The 24,572-nt window shown below is 46.7% G+C and overlaps 2 protein-coding genes across 5 annotated transcripts in view; one reads left to right on the top strand and one right to left on the bottom strand.

The window, feature by feature from the left end:
- The window catches only part of Timp3 (TIMP metallopeptidase inhibitor 3), a 49,727-nt gene extending 44,047 nt beyond the window's left edge, over nt 1–5,680 (bottom strand). The window contains exon 1 of the mRNA XM_021173744.1: nt 5,115–5,680. Within this exon, the coding sequence (XP_021029403.1) occupies nt 5,115–5,235 (121 nt within the window). The 5' untranslated portion in view covers nt 5,236–5,680. The remainder of the gene's footprint in view (nt 1–5,114) is intronic.
- Syn3 (synapsin III) overlaps nt 1–24,572 on the top strand; it is a 437,574-nt gene that overhangs the window by 196,935 nt on the left and 216,067 nt on the right. The window contains exon 7 of one of the 4 annotated variants that reach the window (XM_021173743.1): nt 11,670–14,706. The exons of the other annotated variants lie outside the window; for them this stretch is intronic. Coding sequence (XP_021029402.1) covers nt 11,670–11,714 — 45 coding nt within the window. The 3' untranslated portion in view covers nt 11,715–14,706. Of the gene's footprint in view, nt 1–11,669; nt 14,707–24,572 lie in introns of those variants that run through there. 4 annotated transcript variants of the gene reach the window in all.

Raw genomic sequence — 24,572 nt, 5'->3', positions numbered from 1 at the left:
CTAAAATTGTTTTCCATTTGAGAGAAGCCTGCAGCACAACACTGTGCTATTGCCTCCATCTCCCATCCTCTGGTTGCAAACCTAAAAGGGACAGAGTCAACATGCAGCTCTGGAGGTGGACTGCAGCCAATATGAAAATACAGTGTCCTTCCTTCCCACCAATACTTCCAAATGTACGCTTGCCATAGAGGTTTCTCCGTGCACAGCGGCAAAAGATAGTATAGTGACTATGTGTTCTAGCACTCTTAGGGAGGTGCAAGTTGTCAGAAGCATAGCTATCCATAAATAGGGGATATCTAGATAAAGTGATGGTAGATCTAAAGGAATATTATATTGTCACAGTAATATCACCATATAGCAGTATAAATGTTATATAGTCTAGCTGGAGACACCCGAGAGGTGGGATACATGGGTTTAAGTACTAGTCTCTGCTACTTACCAGGTATAGCACTGAACAACTTACTGAATTTTTCTGAGCTTCAGTTTTTTTTTCAGTGAAGATGATAATAGTACATCTGCCTCGTAGGACTGTTGAGAGACTTGAATGAACTAATGCATATTAATTATTTGGAATGATGCCTAGCACACAGTAATCATTCTATCTTAAAACTCAGCATTGGGTTTTAAAAATTTATCATCCTATGGAATACGAAGGAGAGCAAGACTACAATAACCCACATGTATATGTATATCACTCCCTGGTATACATGATTGAACAGAAACGACACCAAGGGCATTCCAGTATTCAGTCTTCTAACTTTACAACTTTCTAACGAAGCAAAACTTCTGGAAATGTTCCTCAGATAATGATGTGAGGATGCAGATGGAGAATAGAAAGAAGTAGCATTGATTGAAGCAGTGATCCAAAGGGACTTGCTCTTTCTTTGATTTCGTAGAGGTGGGTAGATGAAGAGATAGGGAGGTAGATATATAAATGGATGGGTGGATGGATGTATAGATAGATAGATAGATAGATAGATAGATAGATAGATAGATAGATAGATAGATAGGAATGAATGGATAAATGATACATAAACATAAAATAACACATCACTGTAAAACTTTAAGCTTAAAGGCATGAATAAAAAAGGTCTGAAAGGCTACAAATTACTGTGTCCTTTCATCATGAGGAGAGTAAAGGCTGAAGGGACCCAATAAAAGCCTAAACACAAAGCCATCAAGATGCTGGGGTTGGGGAGGGGGAAGGATCTGAGTCCAGCTGTGCCCTTTCCAGGGGCTCTTCCACCATCCCACATGGCCTCTAGAGACCACCCAAGAGCTGAATGTGACAAAAGTGGTTAGAAGGGGCCTTCATGTCCACATAGCACAGGCTAAAGTGTTAAAAGCCAAAGGGGACTGGAATGGTTTTTGTTTTTCATTAATGAACCTGTTGGAATGTGCCAGTCAGCAGCTGAGCTCAGTGGCTCCTGCTGTGCCAGCAAAGCCATAGCCACTTCCCAGTCTTGTCTGTCAGGGGACTGGGAAAAGGACAGATCAGTCAGAAGGGCACCTTCTACACCCAGGAGGACCCCAGTCTGCAGACTTCCTTCCTGCCTCATGCTCCACTCATCCACCTCCGACTCAGCACTGGCAGGTGGCTCCCCTGGGAATCCTGTCTGCTACAGTCATCCTGCAAGTTTGGATTCTATCAGCCTTGCTGTTCGCTGGTCTTAGTGACACACAGTTAGTTTCACTTTGACCTAATAATTTTGAGAGTCTTTTCTGGTTTTAGTAGCTAAGGAACATAGGGAATTTCCTTTTTTTTATGTTGTTCCGTTATAAAACTATAATCAATTCTTCCTCCGTAAACAGGATACTTAATTAAAACTGCTGGCTCCTTTAGCTGCCTTCAAAGGTTGGAGGGAAGCTTTTCTAATCTAGATGAAAATGCCATCTGTCCCTTTCATTTGGATTCCAGGTGCAGGTGCCTGCCTTAGGATGTCAGAAGTCAGTGCAAGATGTCAGAGGTCAGTGAAAGGTCTCATCATGAAGACTGAATGCATGCCTGGCCACCACTGGGTGGCCTTGCATGATCTCATTCAGTCTCAGTATTTTCCATCTGAGAAATGGGTGCAATGCCACTTAAGGTTGCTAGGGAGTTAAGATAGTATCTCTGACATGCTTGCACACCCGTGCAAGTCTGAATGCATCTGTCCCTTCTTTCCTCTTGCCTAACAGCAGTCTTCTTCTGGCCAGGATTCTCGAGATACTATTAGCATTGGGACACATGGACATGCACACATGCACGTACACGCAGGGGGTTGTCAATTCTCCAAAGTTCCATAATTTCATTCTCTTTGTGTCTGTCTACCTGTGGGGGTGAGAGGGCGTAGGTCACGTTTGTCTACAAATGGCTTCTTTGCTAAAACCACTTCAGATCTGATGCTGAAGGAACACACCCCTGGCAGTGGTCCCTGTCAAAACAACTCAATGATATCAGGGCTATTCTCCAAGGTTGTCAGCTGTTCCTCCCAGGCCCAGGGCTGACACCTCTCCACTCCCACCAATGCCACTGCCTAATTACTCCTTGTGAATGGAGACAGAGAGAAGGGGATTTTTTTCCACTACTCCCACCTCTGCCAAAACCACACACACACACACACACACACAACCCCACTCCAGTTTTCAGAATGCTCTGAACATTTCCCATTCTTTCCTGAACTAAGGTGGCCAGAACAAAGTCTGCCTGGCCAAGGCTGCCTCTTTCATTCCCAGTGCTCTCCCCTCCGCTTCTTCAGTCAAGGTTTTGAAGGAGGAGCAAGGACTGGAAGGAGAAGGCCCCAGGTGAGGCGACTGCTGCCAAGTCTCTTTCTTTGCCCCACAGTGTATCTGATAAGCGTCTGTGTAGTTTATTCTTCTAAATACTTTGATAGGGTACATGGCCTGCAGTTGCCATAGAAACACCTTTTAACTCCTCCTCATCCAGAAGGTTGTGCCAGTCCCATGGGTTTTGGAGAAAAAAAAAAAGAGAAAAGAGACACCCGTGGATAAAGAGACAGGGAGAGAGGGAAGGCCATTTTGGTGTGGTGATGGGGGATTACCAGGGGCCCAGCTAGGCATGCTGTGCTCTTGCCTGGCAGCATGGCATCTGGCCAGGGTGAGAATGCTTGAAGGTTCTGGAAGAGGAAGGAGGCAGAAGGGCTTGAGCACACTTTCGGAGCTCCAGTTTCCCGAGGACAGTTAGGAGCCATCTACTGGTGGCAACAGGCAGGGTGTCTGCTTCTGTCAGGCGGCAGCAGGTCAACAAGCCAGCAGGCCCACACCCACACCTCCCATTTTTAAAAGCATTATCTCATCTCTTGTGCAGTGCACCAAACTGAGGGTTAGTGAGTCTGGATCCCTGCCAGACTCACTCTCTCTCTCTCTCTCTCTCTCTTCTGGATTTGGCACATTTCTTGGTAATTTGACTTTGTTCTAGGAAGCATATTAAGAGGAAGAAACAAAAGCTGTTTCTTGAATAAACCCATAGAAATTATAAGAAACTTTGTCAGTCTGACCCACAGTAGGACCCCAGGAGTGCCCATTGGGACATGCTCATGTTGTCAAGACCGAAACCTCTAATCTCTAGGTTAGAGATGAGAACCCTCTCTCCCTACTCACACTACCAAACCAAACTGAACACGCCTCGACCCACTGTGAAGCTGAAAAGAACTTGGGCCATAGACTGCACACCCAGATTCCTCCACCTGCTAGCTCACAGGCCAGCACCAGGCTCTAGGCTGAGCAAAAGCAGACAGCAGGAACTAGTGGAGAAAGTCACCGGTTACTGAGAGGAAAGGCCAAGAGGAATCTGGGTGGGGGCACTAATGAGAGAAGGGAGAAAACTTTCCCAGCCCTCCAGCAATCCAAAAAAGGATGCTTACAAGCACTCCATAAAGCCAGGGGTTCTCCCCCAGGGACAGAGAAGGGTGGGTGTCTTTGGGTCCCAGGAGACCTTCAAGAAGGGTAACTGCAGGGTCACACAAACACCCTGGGCTGCCAAGTGGACTGACCTGACCACCAAAACCACCTCCCAGATTTCCCCCTAGGCGAATCCACCAGCAGTGCCTCTCCAACCTTGGTTTTCTTTCCTGCCAGGTCACTACCCCTCCCCCTGTCCCCCTCTCAACACAACACACTTGCAGAGTAGAATCCCTCACTCAAGACCCAGTGGAAAATTTTCCATCTCCTTTATGACCGTACTTAAAACACACACACTCCATTCTTTACCGACTCCACACTGGCCAAGGGCAACCTCTTGTCCCACCCCTGCCCAGCAAACACACAGCAGGGACATTGGACCTGAGAGCTTTACTTGAGCTGGAGAAGAGAGTAGCCAGCTTCCACTTCCCCAGGAGCCCTCCAAACACTAATGTCCCCAACACGCCTCTGGACAGTGGGTTCTACTTCTTATCAAGTCCCTCTAATCAGGACAGTCTCTTTGAGACCATCACCACAAGCGATGAGACCTTTGGCAGCTTTGCTCTTTTGGTGACAAATCTGCTTTCTCTGATGATACTCACTCTCTCCCTCCTCACATACATTCCGGGGGAAGAAAAAAAAATCTTCCTGTGAATTTTCACAGCTCTATGATAAGTGATCCCCCACAGTCACCTCAGGCCAGCTATCAACACTCTGATGCAGTTCTCCCAGGGAGGAGGGCAATCCCACAGTCCCCCCCGCCCCCCGGTTTTTTTTCCATCTCCCCCTCCCCCCTTTCCAGCCACCCAAACTTGGCAGGCAAGAAGAGGCTCCATTAGCACTTGCCGGGAGAGCCTGCAGCTAGGCTGAGTTTCTCAAGGAAAAGCATGAAGTTCAAGGGCGCGGGAGATAAGCCATCTCTGAACGCTAGGAGTTTTCTCTCTCGCAACTCCACCCGCACAGACTACAACTTGTAAAGTGTCCTCGAGGTCCCAGAACTTCAGTTAGCGTTCCAACTTTTCAGAATCTCTCACCCTCCTTCTCCAGCTCTTTTCCCTTCAAGGCAATGGGGAAATTTTTCTAGATATCAAGCAGGGACCTCGTTCACGCTCGCCCGCCAGAGACCACTAGGCCACTGGTTGGGTTCCCTCTGCAGGGCATCTCCCCACACAAGAGTCCCCGCCCAGGGAAACTGAGTCTTCCGGAGCACTTACCGATGTCGGAGTTGCAGAAGGCATCCTGGGGATGGCTGGGAGAGCATGTGCACGCTTCCGCGCCCCAGTGCCCAAGGCTCCAGCAGCTCAGGAGCACGACAAGCCCAAGCCAGGGAGTCATGGTAGCTGCTGTGGTCCGCTGCGGGGACTGCCGCTCTTTTCTTCAAAGTTGCCGAGCGCTAGCGCTGATGCTACAGTCCGAGCTCACTCGCTGGGTTTAACCGTGCACTGTGCACGGTGGGCAACGATGAGCTCCGGGGAAGTGCCTTCCAAGTAGCCCGGCGGGACACGACTAAGTGGCCAAGGGTCGCTGGAACAGGAGTCCGCGGAGCCAACGAGTGGCCTCACGGAGAAGGATCGGGATCGGGAAGCGGAGAAGCGGGAGAAGATTCTTGGCGCTGGCGGCTGCCCGCTGCCCACTGTGAGCAAGAGTCCAGGGCTGCAGAGTGATATAGGGGCGCGAGGGGACCCAGCCCCTCGGGAGCTCGGGGTCCGCCCCCTCCGACCAATGGCAGCGCCGCATTACCTCATCGGCCCTCCAAAAAGGGGGCGGGGCCGGGGGGCGCGGGGCGACAGGGCGGAGCCGGCCCGGACCGTTCAGATCCTTATAGGGAATAATGCAGTTGTGGACACGCGAGTGGGTGGGCTGGGCGCGTCCTGGGCCGGTGTGCGCTACAGCGGTGTCCCACGGCCCCTTCGCCCTACGCCCACCGCCCCTCTATGAGCCTTGGACCTAAACAAGGATTCAGTCCCAGCCACCCAGCCTGCCAGCATACTCCCTTCCAAGGGCCCCAGGTGGCCCGCACCCTGAACTCCTTGATCATGCCTCCTGGAAAAAGTCAAGAAGGAAGCCTCAAAGAAATTTTCACCTTCTTATCTTTCCTAGAGAGAGCAGGGAGTAAGAGGAAACCCCTGGACATCAGCTTCCCTCACCCCCACCCCCACCCCCAACACACACACCCCTCTGCCTTTGTGGGATGGCTGTGATAATTGCCACTGGGGGTAAATGGATCTGTGGAATTATTCAACAGACCCTGTTCTGGACGTCAAGCAAGCCCTTGTAACCAGGGCGATTGTGCTAGTATGATGAGGAAACTGGAATAGTTGGAGACCTAGGTTAGAATGACTAAGAGGGCGTTGTTTTCTGTGGGACAGTAAAAGATGTGACATCATGCCAGAAGAACATCAATCACAAAGGCCTGGGTCTTCTTTGAAAGAAAGTATATAGGGAAAAGGGGAGTATGATAGCTGGTCTCCCTGGTGGCAGACAGCAATCCTTCCTTCAGCAAGGAACATTTGAGGTAAAGCAATCCGTACGTGGAATAAAACCAGATCTTAGAGAAAACCACCTAAGATCATAGATGACTAACTGTAACAGAGCAATATTGGTAACATTATTACCAACCCTTTTTAAGTAACATCTTAATTGGTGTGTGTGTGTGCTCATGCTGTTGTTGTTCTGCCTTTTTGAGACATAGTCTTACTATGTAGCCTAGGCTGACCTTGAACTCAAGATCTTCCTGCAAATAGCTGATACGCGGCCTCAGCATGTCAGGAAAGGAAACCATATAACTATATTCCTGGAGCAGGGGCTAGAAGAGTAGTGAGAAGGCCAGAGCACCCTGAAACAGAATTAAGGAGGCTTCTGTTAGAGTTACAGATGTGCAGTCAGGCTTCTGTTAGAGTTACAGATGTGCAGCGCCATACCTGGCCTATGCTCTCCGTTTTTAAAAGCAGGATTCCATACTCCATCTCGTTGTGTTCACATATTCCTTCTCGATGGGGAAAGTGAGAACAGGTGTCCTGTGTACCTTCCAGCTGAAGAAGCAGGCCCAGAAAGGGGATGCTCCCACCACACTTTCTCGCTGGCTCTTCTTACCAAAAGGGATGTACATCCCTGACTCGGCATCCCTTTGACAGATAGTACTCTCTTATAGTAATCTCTCTCCCCTCTCTCCCACCTGGTTTTGAAAGAGACCTGTGTTTTAGCTGCAGAATGCTGTAAACTTGTAACAAATGAGGAAAATCCAAGGGACTCCCTTGGGTTATCCCCAAGAGAAGAGACTTTAATGGCAGAAGCAGAGGGCAACATGGTAACATTATTTCTGACTTAACTGCCCTTGTTGAGGTTGTTGTGTGTTGATGCCCCTGTTATTTTGAGACAGAGTATCATTAAGTAGTCCAGGATGACCTTGAACTCTCAAAGCCCCTGCCTCAGCCTCCCAAATGTTTCCAAGAAGCCTCCACCCAAGTATTGCAGCTATACAGAAGAAAGCCTAGCTCCCACATCTTTCTGTCTTAGCCCCACTCAGCTCTGAAGCCCCTCCCCTCCTTAATTCTGTTTCAGGGTGCTCTGGCCTTCTCACTACTCTTCTAGCCCCTGCTCCAGGAATATAGTTATATGGTTTCCTTTCCTGACATGCTGAGGCCGCGTATCAGCTATTTGCAGCATTGCTTTTTTAGCCATAGGAAAGTCCCAAGAAACTTGAGTGTAGATAGTAGCGGGCAGTCAGTCACTTGAGGCCTGAGCCATGGGCACTATGGGGCCACTCTGAGGAACTAGGTTGAATGAGGACATACTTGGTGGAATCTGAGAGATTCACTGAACCTTGTACCGTGCCAGTCATGTGGAAGACTTTAGAAGGGTTTATAGACAAATCCCTTTGGTTTAACTTCTTACAGGCTAGAGGCCTCTCTTCTCTGCTTTCCTATTGCAAGACCATTTTGTCCAAAGTGCCCTTTGTTTTTCCTCCAAGAGAAAGCCTTTCTGGAATGCAAGACAATCGCCAGGCGGCTACTTTGCGCTACGTGTCACAGAGCCGATGTCCTAAGAGAGGGCATCTGAAGTGTGTCTTGTTCTGGGGGCTACTTCCTTAGCAAAGTCTTGGTGTCTTCTGATTATTTTCCATCCTGAAAGGTGCTGATTTGGATTTATTTCTCCCTTGATTCTTCTGCATGGACTCGCTCAGAATTTGAGGGCTTCAGGAGATACATAGAGCATTCTGGTCAGGAGTTTTCTCTTCTGCCTAAGCTGAACTGCTGCTCTCTGCTCACCTCTGCAAGGTCACCGTAGTCATGATCCTAGGAACAAGACGACGGGGCTCCTTGAGTCCTCATGTAGGTCCTTTCAGCAGGTATGCCTTGAAGCCATCCATCCAGACAGTAGGTTGTTCACTGGGCTAATAGTGTGTAAGGATTGCTTCTGCTAGTCTATTTAGTGAGCAAGATTGAATGGGCCTGGAGCTTGGGTAAGAATGGGGATACCAACCAGCTTTGCTTATCTCTTCTGGCGGCTGAGAACAATGACAAATTTATGATACTGGGCGAGCTGAAGAGGCTTCAACCAACACCTGGCTTGTCCTCAGACCTAACTGGCTCACCTAGTCCCTCTGTTGGAACTTTTCTAGGGAAGGTAAGAGCATGTTCACTTCCTGTGTATCAAAATTCAGAGGGCAGACCTGTAGGGGGTGTTTACTTAGGCATCTGAAGAAGATACAAAGTTGCTCCGAGACTGTTGAACTTCATATTCAACATGAGAAAAATAATGTTCGGAAGAAAGAATTTACCCAGTGTCCCACACTCAGCTGGAGGCAGAGCCAAGTTCATGGTGTGAACCCTGATTCCTTAGCTTCTATCTGCATCACATCCACAGGGCTGTCTTCCAGGCCAGGGCATGGATTAAATGTATTTCCAAGTCCCATAGCTGGCCTGTGGAGAGCTATCTGCACTGCCTAAAATTTCTTGTCTACACTAACAGATCCTCTGAGCTGACCAGTGTTGTATAGTTCTGTGTAACTCAGGGTTAGTGCCTGTTTCCCTTTCTACCTTATTACATGATGCCTTTTGAAGACATGCCAAGCATGTTTTATAAATGGATGTGTGAATACCTCCTTTCTGGAGAGGAAAGGCAGGCTAGGATGGAAAGGAAACAAATCCAGACCTGAGACCTGTGACAGACATGGCTGCTGAACAGTCATACTTCCAATCCAGTGGACAAGTCACTTCGTGCATCAGTTTCCATGTTTATTGGATAAAAGATTAGGACTTTATGATTCCCGGCAAGATGTCCCTTGGTGTTAATAATAATAACAATAATAATAGTAAGTCTACTATTCCATGGGAAATTCTCAAAGTTGAGGTGAATGAACGTGAAGGAAGATAAAACTCATTGTGTGAGCAGGTTTGACCTCAAACCAGCATACCCACCCACCTCACTCTCAGCATTTCCTACACTCCCACACTACTCTGTCTTCCTAGACACAGGCTTAAAACAAAAGATGGCTGTGCAGACTGTGTTGATAAAGGCACAGGAGAGACTTGGGGTCTTGTTTCTGGTGGAGCCTCTTGGTGTTACCAGTCCATCTTTCTGTCCTCTTTTGGATTGGAAGCATTAAATGGTCCAGAGCTGTGTCTTTTGTGTTCAAAACTTAGTGGACCCCTGCACACCGTTCCAGTCTCAATTTAGATGTTACCTCCTTAGCTTGACCCTTTTCCATCCCCTTCTAGTGTATTCCCCACAGCACCTAGTTGGGTTCTTTTTCGCGTGTTGCTGACTCTGATATGGTTGCTCATCTACCTGTTTCCCTTCCTGAAGTGTAAGCCCATTGAGGATAGAGCATTGGCAGCAAGATTCAGTTCACTAATGGCTGCAGGGACCCAGAAGTCCACACTAGTCCCGAGGCTCAAAGTCGGGCTTGACAGGCAGCAGCTCCTCAGAGGGACTCACCGAGCCTATCCCTCTGGCTAAGGCTAGGGGGCGCCCTAAGCCAGAAAACACTAATTCCCTGAGCCTTCAGCCTGCCGGTCTTGAGGGCCCAGAAAGGGACACATCCAAGCCAGACAACGGGGTGCGGGTGCCTTGAGTGGGTGAAACGAACCCTTCCCGTCTGACGGCCACAAAGTTCTCAGTCAACATCCCGTCTGGGTCCGCAGCTGCCTGAGCTCCTCCACCCCTGGACTGGCTGCATGTCAATCTAAGGAAGAGAGGCTCATTTGGGAAGCGACACACTTGTGAATCACTAATTTGGGGGCCACATGGAGGTCTGAGAACACAGCATAAGATGGCAGAGTCCCACTGTTCTAAGTGGGGCTCTGGAAGTTCAACCCGGAGAAGGTGCTGACAAGCCTAGGTCAGGACTACTGTCACATAAAGAAGTACCTCGGCTTCCCTCCCTTCCCGCTCTAGACCCTAACCACAAGCGCTTTTCCCCAAACCCACAGTACATGTGAAAGTAATTATATTCAAAATAGCCTTTTCCAAGCAACGGACAGCCTGGTCTGCCCATCACCAGGAGCCCTAGCCAGACCCTCAGCAGAGTCGCTGCCCAACATGGGGCATTTAGGAGCCTAAGAAGGTGGGAGCTTAAGGTTCACTCTGTGCCTGGTACCAGCAGGGAGTAAACACCTTTCCTGGCTTCCATCTGGAACCAATTTCATGGCAGTAAAATCTTCCTAGGGCGTCTCTCCCCCAGCTCCCCCACCCCCAGCCCTGCCAGGGAAGCGAAGACCCCTCTGTAAGGTCTCCGGCTGTGTTCACGTGAATGCTGGGGTTTTAGTATTTCTTTCCATAGACAGCTATTCCCAGGAATTTTAAGCCAGAAAACACATGTGTGTGGTAGAGACATTTTGTGTTCTGTGTTTTCTTGGGTGGTGGGAAATGGGAAGTCGAGTTAAATATTCCAATTCTTGGTTTTCTTTTAATGGCTGTATGTTCAGGCAGTCAATTATTTCTGCAAAGGATAATATGAAGTGGAGGGACCAAAACTTCCCCCACAAGCCTAGTTTAATGTGTTCCTTATGCCTCTGGGGTTACTGCACTTTGCCTTTAACAATGAGGACTTAGCCCCACCCCCACCCCCACCCTCACCCCCACCCCCACCCCCCCGGCCCCTTCCCTGACCATCGTAGTCTCATTGCTTAGCCCCCACTTGCTTGCTCGCCCCACCCCCCCGGCCCCTGCTGTGGCTTTTCTGAAGGTATCAGACTCAAAGCTCCACACAGGGTTGTCTTGGCCAACCAACCCTGCTGGGGCTCAGGGAAAGAAGAGGGTGGGCTTGTGGTCAGGCTCCTGCCCACCACACTGGGCTGGGGATCATGTTTCTGCAAAGGTGCTGTGAACCTTGGTGAAGCCTGACACAACTGAAACTGGCTTGTCCTGTGCTGCACTGTCCAAAGGGCATCTGACACTGCAGGTCGCCTCCTTCTTGATACCTGGCTGTGGAAGATCCTCTGCCTCTGGCCTGTCACTTTCTACCTCCTGACAGGTACCTTCAGCCTCAGTGGCAGACCTCCAGCTCTTCAGGTTTCTGGGCTTGGATCCTTGCTGTTTCCCCTTTAGCCTCTGCTCTCACCTTGCCTGGTCCCAGCTTCTCTCCTGGCCTTGACTGACTAGTGTGCTGTGTGCACTGAAATAAGATGCACAAGGCCACAGTGTCCCCGCTGGCTTCCTGACCGTCCCTGTCCATCCTCCTGTGACAGTCTTACTTGCAAATCCTATGACATAAGCAGACTTCACTTGCCCTGAAATCACTGTTTTCTTCCTCCTGTCGCTTCCAGCATTACTCATTCCCTCTGATGACATCACCTGCCACCATGTCCTAGAGAGCCTTGAACTGGACATCTCTACAAGTCATCTGTCTTTCCCACTCTAACTATTCCCACCCTGAATCCAACCTGGAGAATCTTCCCAGACAGTGCCAACAGCTCCATAACTGGCCCTGCCGCCCCAGTCCTTTTCTCCTTCTCTGTCCGGCTCTTCTCTTGCTGCCCGCCGTCGTCTCGCAGATCAGTTCATATTCTGTGGCTCTCTGAACAAAGTCTTAAACTCCGAAGATGTACAAGGTCCTCTCTGATCTGCCTCTTCTCAACAGCACCCCGAGCTGCAACTGGAGGTGATACCGCTCCTATAGAACATCACGTGACTGTTACCCAGCAGCAGACCCACCCTTGGTGCTACCTAAACCTCTTGTTACCTCAGTCCCATCTTGCCCCATTTTATGCCCCCCTGCCCTCCCACCTCCACTCCCATCTGCCAGGAATCAACTAGGACCACCAGCTTTGGAATCTTCTCTGACTCTAGTTTCCCTTTCAGCTGTCCATCTAGGCACCTCTTATGCTCTGCGCCCCTAGTGGTCTAAATGTCTGAATTTTCGGTAGACCCAAGCAAACCTGGGTGCTTCTCAAATGCCCAGTGCAGCACCTGCACACAGTAGACACTTAGAAAATACTGAAGAAAGAGACTAAACAATGAACTGGGGGGGAAAGATCCAGTGTATGTCAATATCCCCATCGCTAATCCACCATGAGAGGCTCTAGGACCTAACTCATTGAACTTGGATTCTCAGAGAGATTCCCAGAGGTGAACAGTCTCATGGGTATACCCAACTCAAAAGGGCCAGCAAGCCAGCCAGCCACAGTAGTGCCACTGTCCTTGCTCCTGTGAGACAAATGATTAAGAAGTAGGCAGGCAACACATGTTCATGGCATACCTTAGTATATTCTGATAGTGGAAGAGTCCTATACCTCCTCACCAGAACACTTTGAGTTGGTGGGTGTGAAATTAGAACATGGATTGAGGTCATCCCAAGACGAACTTCTAGGGAAAACACCTTGAAATTTTCTCTTTTCAACTACGTGTTTTAAATATTGATTGCATGTGTATGCCTGTGTGCCTGTGTGGTGGTCAGAGGACAGGTGGGAGTTGGGTTTCTCTTTCCAACACATGGGTTCTGGGTGTCAAACTCAGGTTGTCAGGCTTCGTGTCAAGCACGTTTACCCTGTAAGTCATCTCAGCTGCCATTGAATTTTCTTTCTGATGGAAGCTGTGTCCACTGTCAAAAGCCAATCTCGCTGCATGGTGATGATGGCTGAGCTCAAACACCTACTGTGGTCTCTTCGGTCTTCTCAATTCTTTGTTTAAGATTAGTCATGCCTTCATCTTCCCCTAGACTTGTTTTTGGCCCCAGAAAGATTGCAATTCATTGATTTTTCTACTATTCTATTGTTTTCAGGTACTTTTGATAGAACAAAACATATGAAACTGAAGCTTCTAGTACAACCCGTTCTTGCCAGATAGATAGATAGATAGATAGATAGATAGATAGATAGATAGATAGATAGACAGATCTTTGAACTTGGCCAGTGGGCCTTGTGTTTAAGAGCAATGTCTGTGAAGATATCCTTGATGACAAAAAATTGCCCAAGAGGCCATTCACAAAGTATGTGTAGACATGAGACAGTATTAGTTATAAACTTCTACAAAGGGCTTGTGCTTTGACGTCTCCCTCAGTCTTCCAACCCTAAATAATAGACATTTTACGTGAGAGAAAGTATGTGTGTTGCACACGGTGAGCCGATCCAAGGTTAACAAGATTTATCTTCCTCTTTCCCTCTTCAACTTATTTTTTGAGACAGTGGCTCTCCTTGAACCTGGAGCTCCCTGATTCAAGTAGGCTGACCAGCCAGTGAGCTGCAGAGAAGAGATCTGCATGTCTCTGTTTCCCCAGCACTGAGATTACAGGCGTTGCCACAGCACATTTTTTAGATCCCTGCTAGAGCTGTGACTTCAGGTACTCAAGCTTGCACAGCAACAAGCATCTCCCCAGCACTGTATGTCTGCCTTATAATCAAGGAAACTGGGGCTTAAGGAAGACATCTTGCAGGCACTAAATATTGTTTCTCTTTCCTTCATATCCATCTTCTAGGTCTTCTTTCAGACTCTTTCTTGCTATAATTGTTTTTCCTCCTTTCATCTGGCCACCTCTGGTTTATTGGAATACTGAAGAATGGGCCCTAAGGTCCCTGGGGTATACCTGAGCTGGCTGATATTGGCTCAGTAGAACCCATTGCTATATTTTCCCAGAGTTCTCAGAGTCACTTGTAAAACATGGTCATGATTAAAATTGTAATTGCAAAAGTCAACAATTAAGTTAACTTTATTTAAAGCAATGCAAATTAACATCAAACTTCATCATTTCCTAATCACATATACTCCTCAACTTAAAATGAGGATATATCCAAGTAAACTCACACGCCCGGCTACCATTGGTTTAAAATATCATGATCTCAACAGCCTGTAATATACTTGACCAGCTAAACATTGGAGCCAAGCCACAGACATGCTGCAAGTGGCTCTGGCTCACTGTTTTGAAGGGGACCTGCTGGGGTTTGTGCTCACTGCCACTGTTCAGAATATCAGGAGAGGTTTATAGTGAGTGCCAGTAGCTCAGGAAATGATGAAAAGTGAGAGATCTGGAGGTTGGTTCCAACTGAGTGCGCATAATTTCCCCACCATCTTAAAGTTAAAAAGAAATAGAATCCTGAGTCAAATGTCTGTGTGTTTTTACCATCTCAAGTTCAATATTCTAGAGGTTATTCCCACTGACTTTTGTCTGCATGGTGGTGACATTACATAATGCTCTGATGTTGTGTATTGTTCTCATTCACAGTGTAACTTAGAATATTTACACCATGGAAATTGGCCAACCCAACAAATCAGGGCTTCTTGTCTAGGAGAGCCACTTGTTAAGTATTTATAGGTTCACTATTATTATTTCCTAACTGCAACACCCTGGATAAATAACTTTACCTCCTCTTGCCTCAGTGTCCTTGTCTGTAATATGGGACAGCGTTAATCCCTACTTTAGAGTTGTCGCAAGTAAATGAATTGAGACATTGAAGGAATGTGGTAGAATGCTTGGCACCAACTTGGCATCATTGAGTAGCCACTGTCAATGTTATTATACAGTCAGGGTTGTCATCAAGCATTGTGTCCTTTCTGAGCCGAATGCCATCCATTCAGGATAACCCAACTTGAAACTTATCACAGTCTGCTTGGACTGTCACTCTTTGGTTGTACTAATTACTTCTCTCCTCACCACATATGTGACAGAAGCGGTTTAAGTGAGGAAAGATTTGTTTTAGCCCTGGCTTTCATGGAATATGGGTCCATCCTGGCAGAGGTTTGTTGTCGGGGGGCGCTTTCTCTACAGTGATATAATGTGTGGTGTGGCTTGTTATATCTTGGAGGGTTAGGAAGCAGAGAGCACCAAGCAAAGCTGTAATCAGATATCACTTGCTGGGTCCCCTGCAGTGATTCACTTTTGCCAGGCAGGCCCCATGTCTCAGAAGTTACACAACCTGTGGGAGGCAACAGTGCTCCCTGCTGGGGACCAAATGTCCAAATATGCAAGCCTGTGGGGGGCATTTCATATTCAACCAATAATGCTCTGCCCATCTTTATCAAGTGTGGCAATTGGCTTGGGCTAACTGAGGTTTTCAGTTCTGAGCACTTATCCCAATGCAGGACACACAGCACGTTCTCAGCAAGCTGGGCTTAGGTTTAGATGACACATTGTTGAGAGGATACTGGAGAATCCGGATGGGAAAACAGAGGATTCTCTAACCACTCTCTAGCACTGTAAACATTTCTTTTCCACTCTGGAGAATTGCTAGGATGTTATGATTGGGGTTCATTCCTTACGTAAGAATCTTATAGTGAAGTCCTGTTCATACTCAGGAGCTGAAAGCCTCCCCTGATGTGGTATCCGAGGAGACCCTCCTTGCCCACTGATCTCAGCTTTATAGCTACACTCTCTCCATGTGCGATATGGAGCCCAATGAAGTCCTTAGCCTGTCCAGAGAAGCATGACCAGTAACTTTCCAAACTGCTTGAAGGTGCCTGGAACTGCTTCTGCTTCAAGTATTTACTTAAAAAAAAAAGAATTTAATGTCATATCAACACACCCTAGAAGAACTGCACATACCTGAGGTGTTTTTGAGGCCTGTGATTGGAGGCTGGTAGCAGGAGAAGGAGGGGAGAGCCTAGAGGCATGGTGAAAATATTTTTTTTTTGATCTCTTGTTCCTTTGAATAAACTGGTTTCTGGCTTATGCAACTCCCAGTAATTAAAATCACTGGAATACTTTGCATTTTTACAGCAACTTGAAGGCGGCTCAGAGACCTGGAACTGAAGCCAACTCGTGGGGGGCCTGGCGATCCTGTGATGCCTGTCCCTTGGCAGGGTAAAGGTGCTGGCATTTGGCTTGTGGAGATTGGGGGGGGGGGAGTGAAAGTGATCATGATTTGTATCCACATCTCTCTCTTTTCCATAGACAGGTCCCCATGTGTATTTTCCAGGGAAGGGAGGTCACCAAGGGCCACACACTTTCTGAAAGTCTAATGATAAATGGTGACACCTAAGAGTACTAAGGATGTTCAAACTTTGTTGTTGTTTTCTTTCCCGATACTACCTGTATATCATACCCTATAGTAAGAACCCATACAATATTTGATTTAAAAAATAGTCAGATGAACCCAGGCCTAGAGGCCCATGTCTGTATTACCAGCTAGTCCTGAGGCTGAGGCAGGAGGATTCCAAATCCAAGGTATTATCAGTAGGTCTCCTTAACGCTCACACTTGCTGTGGGCTTTTACAGGACCCATGTTTGTGTGAGCAGAACATCCGCATGCATTTCTTCTCTTATGCCACGGGGGAAATCATTACTGTTATTTTAAGGACACATCTCCACACTATGCTATGATTTGCTTTTACTACTGAAGGACTTGGGTCTTACACAGGTCACCTATATATTGTAGAATTCCAAAAGATGGTAGGTAAGAGGCAAGTCCCAATTGTGATTAGTTCTGTGTTGCTCTGTGACATGGTGTCAGTAACTTTGTGATTTATAACATTGTATTTTATCCCCTGATTTCTCAGAAGTCCAAACATGGCTTCACTGGGTCTTCTAGAAGGACTAAAACCAAGATGGTACCCAAGGCCTCCATTTCCTCTGGGACTCCAAGGAGGAAGGATCTGTTTCTTTACTCATGTGATTGTTGACAACGTTGAGTTCCTCAGTGTGGTAGTTTGAATTCAGAATGGTCCCCACATGCTCATATATGTTGAATATTTGGTTCCCAGCTGGGGGAACTATTTGGGAAGGATTAGGGGGTGTGGCCTTCTTGGAGAAGGTATGTCAGTGAGGGGCAGGCTTTGAGGCTTCAATGGGTTCCTATGATTCCCAGTGTTCTGTCTGCCTCGTGGTTGTGAATCAAGATGTGATCTCTCAGCTGTTCCTTCTCTTTCTGTCATGGACTCAACCCTGTGAAGTCATAAGACCAACCAAAAGCTTTCTTTTTGAAATTGCCTTAGTCATGATGTTTGATCACAATAAAAAAGGAACTAAGATATCTAGTTTCTCCTTGGTTGTGGTGTAGCATGCCTCGATGGTTTCTTGCCACACGAGTCTCTGTGTATGCAGTTGCACTGTGTGACAAGTTCCTTCCTCAACAACGGCATGAAAGAAAGTCTCCTGAGATGGCGATGCAGTCATGTTCACGTAACCAGGTATATCTTGTCTCTCTGGCCATGTTCTACTTATGCCACAATCTCTGCCATACTCAGGAAAGGGGAATGACACAGAACATGAATGCCAACAGCAAGAGTCATGGGGGTCCCAAGGGCTCACTCTCTAGAAGGAGTAATTAGAATGAGAACAGCTCTGGCAGCCATGGAGTTCAGGGAGTTGATGTAAGTACTTGCTGTAGTGGACCTCTTCAGTTCTTTAGACCAGATGATTTGTTTGCTTGTTTGTTTGTTTGTTTGAATTAACTAACAGCCTCAGGGATTGATTTGGTTTGAGCACAGCGTTGTTTTTTGACAGAGGCTCAGAAAATTTCAGACTCCCAGATTTTCCTGAAACCTTGGGAGCTCTGGGCCCATGCCTCAGGATTTTGTCCATAGGGATCTAGAAGCCACTGCCCAGATTATAAGACAAGTATGTTCTGCTCACCTCAGCCTGGTTGTCTCTGCTTCTCTGCCAGGATGCCACAAGGCTGCTGTCTCTGGTTTTCCCTGTGTGCAGGCCCCATACCACATTATCCACACCTGGGAGAAATAACCAGGCAATGTAAGAGAAGTGAAGGACAAACCAGACCTTAGTGGTCGTCTGAGGGACCCCAAATACAGGAGGAAAACAGAAGAACAAGTATTCCAGGTTAGGGTGAGCCTCTGTTGAGAGCTGAGACAGGGCACCTCTTTCTGTAGGTCTTTCATTTCCAGACCTGCTAACTGATGAAGTGTCCAGTCCCGCTGACTTTGGGAGACTCCCATGGCTGCCCAGAGAATGGAGGAAAGAAAACAGGACCATCCTTCAGAGTGCAGACCCATAGACACAGGGAAGCCAGCTTTCTTCTGTTGACATGAAAAGGCCTAAAGTTCTGTCTGTTTTCCTTCACGACATAAAATTCTTCCTTCAGAAACAATTTTGCAGTAGGAAAAGCCAGCTCTCTGAGATGGTGGAAGGGGAGAGATGTGTCACTGCGAGGCATGGAGCCCATTCATTTGTACTGCTGACAGGGACAACCGTTCTGTAATGGAATGAAGAGAAAGGGGGAGGCAAGCGTCTGTTGCTGCAGATCCACACAGAACGTGACACCTCTCTACCCAGGAATCCCAGGCAGGCCCCAGAGAAAGGAAGCCATCAGAGAACAAGAAGGATGAGCATTGAATAACGATTATACCATAGCCTTGGTTCAACTAACAGTGATAATAATAACTGATATGTGATAATGCATACTATGGACTAGACACTGATAATGTCCTGTAAGTCTCTACCCCACCCTGTGACGTGAGCACATCTGCCCTTCCTAACTTGTGGGTGAAGCATCTAAAACCCAGAGAGGTTAGGGAATGTGCCTATGGCCACACAGCTCATTGGAGGCAGGCTCCATGAGAGCCAATCATTCCAGCGTCAGGATCTGGATTTTTATGTACTACTTGATCAGTCATGCAAGGATATTTGTTTGTTTGTTCATCTATCTATCTATCTATCTATCTATCTATCTATCTATAGAATAACCCGTGTAAAGTGCCATGCTAGCACAGTGGGGAAACAAGGAAAGATGGCGGTCAGGATCTTTTTCCCAGCCAGTGTGCTTGCTGGTACAGAGCCGTAGGGAAAATTGTGAGCTACAGTGACCTGCAGGGCTTCATGACTTGGGTTTTGTGTCTTAACCTCCCAACTGGAGCTGGCTTCCCTCAGTCTATGGATCTAGGTCATGGAGGATGATCAGGAGTTAGATCATTGATTTTTCAAGAATCCCATTGGATTGTCCAAAGGCTAATTGCTTATAAAAATAAATAAATAAAAATTTTATATAGAAGAGAAGAAGAGGAGAAAGTAGGAAGTCAAATGAGGTGATGGGGGAAAAATGAACAGAGGCAGACAGACAGATAGACATACCATAACAGCAACAACCTGACTCTCCATGTGCTCAGCGCTGAGTACCACTAAGCACTGACGCTACACTTACTCTCTTTTCTCTCTCCCCCACTCAGGATAATCAGAGCCTTACGGTGAGGTTGATGTGATCGCCTCCATTTTAAGACTAAAGAAACCAAGTACAGGAAGCGCAGTACCTTGTCCGAGGTTGTTTCGGCTTGCGCAAGGACACACGGCTGGGACACGGAGCCAAGATTCCAAATAGGCAACGTCACTATAACCACCAGGCCCATAGCCAGTAACAGAACAGTGACTATTTGAGGTTCAGGTGTGATCCCTCTCATTTCAAATCTCTCTGTGGCAAGACTTCCAAGGGTGGAGATGGGACACCAATTTAAGGAGTTTGTGGCCAAGAAATCTCTGCTAACAGTTAGGTGGAAAATACCAGAGACTGCAGAGATGGGAAGAGGAAATCAAAAAAGCCAACAATGCACTACTCAGAGGTGTTCTGGTATTCATGCCTGATTGAGTGCTGTTCTATTCAGCATGGGGGTTGTCTGAGAGGCTCGGCTATTAACTCAGTGGCACTGACTTCTGAAGCGCCTATTAAATGTTCTCCCCTGCTCTCTGTAGGGCTACTGGAGACTGGAGAAATTGCCTCTCAGGGAGGCATAAACTAGATATGGCATCCCACAGCAGGGAGCTGATAGCTGCTTAATGTGTAAATTGGCAGGTGGGTAAAAGAAAACAGAGTTCAAGGTAGAAGACTTGGAGGCTCAGCTCAGGATGTCATTCTGCTGTGTCCTACTTGGGAGTGGGGGTGGGGAGGAGTGTCTGAAGGGAAACAGTTTTCTTAGCTTGTTTGAGAGAAGCTCTTTGTTCCAGCTCCCTCCGTCACAGTTTCTGCCATGTTATTTCACTGAAGTATGGGGCATGGGTATTTAGCCAGCCTGTATCATCTATGTTATGAAAGAGTAAAATAGTTATAGATAAAGAATAGTTACAGGTAACAGCATAGAGATAAGATCAGATACAAGAGGGTCTCAGGTCCCTATCACAGCAGTCAGCTTTCCAGTACTATAACAAAATACCCAAGGCATCTAACGTCATAAAGAAGAAGTTTCCAGGCCAAGATTGGGTAGCTCCATTGCGTTGGGTTAGTGGTGATGTCAACAGTGGGGATATAGAATGGATGCAACTGCAATCATAAGCCAGAACCCACCAATGAATTAAGCACCTCCCATAAGTCTTCACCTTCTAAAAGGCTGCAGTCTTGACTCTAGCTGCATATGTATCAAAAGATGGCCTAGCCAGCCATCACTGGAAAGACAGGCCCATTGGACCTGCAAACTTTATATGCCCCAGTACAGGGGAACGCCAGGGCCAAAAAGTGGGAGTGGGTGCGTAGGGGAGTGGGGGGGAGGGTATGGGGGACTTTTGGGATAGCATTGGAAATGTAAATGAGGAAAATACCTAATTAAAAAAGAAAGAAAGAAAGAAAAAAAGAAAGAAAGAAAGAAAGAATCAGGATTATGTTGGTAGAGGCATAGTATGGTGAGGTTGGAGGGGGCATCTCTGGGGGACAATGCTGAGGCATTCCCTCCCCCTAAGATACCAGCATAGGACAGGGTTTAGTATAGAATGGAGTTTATTTAGGGCATGGAAGGGAGAGTTGGGAGGGGGGAGGAGAGCAGGAATGGGGAGAGGGAAGGGGAGAAAAGAAGAAAATGGTTGAGACAATAAAGTTAGAGTATAAGAGGATAAGAGAGGAGGGAGCAATCAGCCCCTTTTATAGTGAGTCAGGCACACCTGGCTGTAACTGTGGGGCAGAGCCTAGAAGGAATGCTGACATGCAGCACCTTCCAGTAGTCCCACCTTGGACACTGGGCCTATGGCCTGTGGGAGACATTTGGCATCCAAGCTATGGCAGATGCTTATGTATCTGCTGGGGAGGTAATAAATGGCTTTAGGAAAAGCATGAATCTAGAATCACATGGACCAGGATTTGAGTTCCAGCAGGGCCAAGAGCCAACTCTGTGGTCTTAGGCAAGTTGTTGTCCTTCCCAGTGAAGAACCCTAAGGATGTCACACCAGAGAGTTGCAGCAAAGCTTAAATGAGGCAGCAACTGACTTCATGCCTACATGGAGAAGGATGACCAGGCGTGTTTCTATGTGTTAGGTCCATGTCTGAGTCACCAGTGCTTGGCCAGTGCCCTTCTCCAGGGCAACATTCTCTGACCCCAGGTTCTAGGTAGAAACTGCTGTTATAAGCCAACTGTCTTCATTTGGGTTTTATTGCTGTGAAGAGACACCATGACCAAGGCAACTTATAAGGGACAACATTTAATTAGGGCTGGCTTACAGTTGTAGAGGTTTAATTCATTATCATCAAGGCAGGAAGATGGCAGCATCTGGGCAGACATGGTGCTGGAAAAGGAGTTAAGAGTTCTGTATCTTGATCCAGCTGCAGCCAAGAGACTATCTTCCAGGTAGCTAAGAGGAGAATCTCAAAGTCCACACCCCCACCCTCGCAGTGACACAATTCCTTCAACAAGGCCACACTTCCTAATAGTCCCTTTCCATGGACTAAACATATTCAAACCACCACACCAACACTGAATCTCAAGCCTTCAGCATGACATCACACGTTACATGCATCAGATAATCATCTGATTAATGTCAGCCTCATTGTCTAGCCATATGGACACAGAAGCTGTGTGTGTCTGAGTCATCACTGGAACCCCGAGGCCTCCCACAACCTGCCAGGTACTAGATGCTCAAGAAATACCTATAGAATGAGTGACTCCAGGAACAAGCAGTAGCCCTACATGCTGGCATGTTCTGTTTACTAAAGGAAGATATTGTTAGCATGTTCTTGTTGTAGATAGAGAAAGACCTGAGGTTTTTTTGTGTATCATTTGCCTTTAATGAGATAGACTAGATTTTCTTAAAGAGTCCACTGTAACCCTTTGCTTGCTTTCTGATGTGATTTCCTAGTTGGGATGTTGTTAAACACAAACCATAGAGATGATAGCCCACCAGGAAAATACCAGGACAGGCTTCCAGAGAAATATCATTCAACATTGTGTATTTATGGAAGCAGAAGATTGAAAAATGTGGAGCCCAGACTGCAAGATCACTCAGTGAGTAAAATATTTTCTGCAAAAACACAAGAAGCCAAATTCAGTCCCTAGAATCCATGTGAAGGTAAAAAAAAAATGGGAGAGAGAGAGAGAGAGAGAGAGAGAGAAGCATGGTGGTTCGAGCTTGTGCCCTTAGCACTGAGATACAGAGTCAGGTGGATTCCCAGAACTTGCTGGCCAGCCATCCCAGTCTACTTGAAGAGTTCCAGGTCATGAGACACCTTGACACAAAGAAAAGGAACAGCCTTTAAAGAATAACACCTAACGATATGCTCTAGTCTCCACATGCAGGTATACACACATGTGTACCTAGACACATACATACATGAACGGTCATACACATAATCATACGCAGACAAGATAAAGTTTAAAAATAAGAAAGATTTGTCCTTACATCACAGACCTTCTTGACCCATAACCCCTGGTCTAGAAAGTTGAAAATGAGAATAGCTGTGTCCTGGTCAGTGGTAGAAACTCTGGGAAGTGTGAACTGCTGAGAATTTTTTGGGGTGGAAGGCAGACTTACCTTTTGCCTGCCTCTAGATTCTGCTTATCAGATTGATGATCCTGCCGTGTCTCAGCCAATCAGCATTTGATGAGATAAAGGTTTGCTTCCTGTTATGATGGACTACGTACCTCTATCATAGCCTATGTGGGCCTCCTGGGCAATGACATTGTCTCCCACAAGGTGAGCCACCTACCTCTGATACAGTCTGAGATGAGGTAACAACCTTATGTGTTTCTTCCTCTAACAGTAGTTAGCTTTTTAATATACTGTGTAATAGAAAATAGTTAAGTTAAACCCATGAATTAATGGGTAGTATTGTTTAAGATGAACCCAAAGCTTCTGTATAAGAAAAAAAGGGAAAAGAAATGTGTTGACATGAGAGAAAACACTTGGAAAATGCAGATAGTAAAGTATGCGAAGAATATGGCAAGAATCATGACAGTGACGGCTAATTTGTGAGTTTTAGGGATGTTGCAATGATTGACTTTCTTGTGTCCATTTCCATTAGCCTGTGGGTTCCTTTGAAATGGAGGTAATCCATATACAAATATATCTAGTACTGAGAACATAATGTACTTGGTCACATGGAGATTCAATGTGCATGGGATACATGGATTTAGAAAAGAGATAAGCTAGCCAGGCAATGGTGATGCCTGTCTTTAATTCCAGCACTCAGGAGGCAGAGGCATATGGGATCTGAGTTTGAAGCCAGCCTTAGTTCCAGGACAGCCAGGGCTACAGAGTGAAACCCTGACTCAAACAAAACAAAACAAAACACAAAATAAATATAAATAAAAATAAAAAATAATAATAAGATGAAATAAAATAACATAAAATAGATAGGCTACCATCTTGGATTTTTTTAAACCCACCAAGATTAGGTTCCTCACAAGATGTTAGGGACACATTTTTACCAAAAAAAAAAAAAAAGACTTCTCTCCCTCAACAAATTCCTATGTGAAAATAAATAGAAAAATGAAGGTTTGGTTGGTGCCATGCCATAAAAATGAAGTATATCATGCCCAAATACCAGAATACCCTCAGAAGACAGCTTCTTGGGCTAAATGTACTACAGCTAGGCACAGAGGACATGCTGGGAGAATACTCTGATTAGTCGTAGATGGGTCAGTAGGTGTTTCTGACTGCTAATGCCATAAATAAAAAATATCGCCAAAAGCTCATGTATTTGAACACACAATCCCCAGTCAGCGGCATTGTGTCGGGAGGTCATGGAACCTTCGTAGCTGGAGCCTTGTCCCTAGGGTGGACTTTGAGGGTGCATTGCCTCGCCCCTCCTCTATTCTCCCTCTCTTCTCCCTGTTTGTGGATGGGTAATGTGGGCTTCCACACCACTGTGGATGCTATCTCTCTGGAACCATAAGCCCAAACCTACCCTCTCTCCCTTAACTTGCTTTTTATCACAGCAACAGGAAAAAAAAAACCTAATTCACTGTCTCCTCCTCAGTAAAATGAGGGAGTCATTGTCTCTGAACATATTCTGTGGTTCACGTGGGATTGGTTCTGAGCCCAAAACCTGCAGAAAAGGTAGCCTAGAGGAGCCTCCAGGAGACTGGATTCAAGCTTG

The sequence above is a fragment of the Mus caroli genome, chromosome 10, assembly GCF_900094665.2.
Source record: "Mus caroli chromosome 10, CAROLI_EIJ_v1.1, whole genome shotgun sequence".
NCBI lineage: Eukaryota > Metazoa > Chordata > Mammalia > Rodentia > Muridae > Mus > Mus caroli.
The sequence above is the reverse complement of the archived record's forward strand: the minus strand, read 5'-3'. Positions and strand labels throughout refer to the sequence as shown.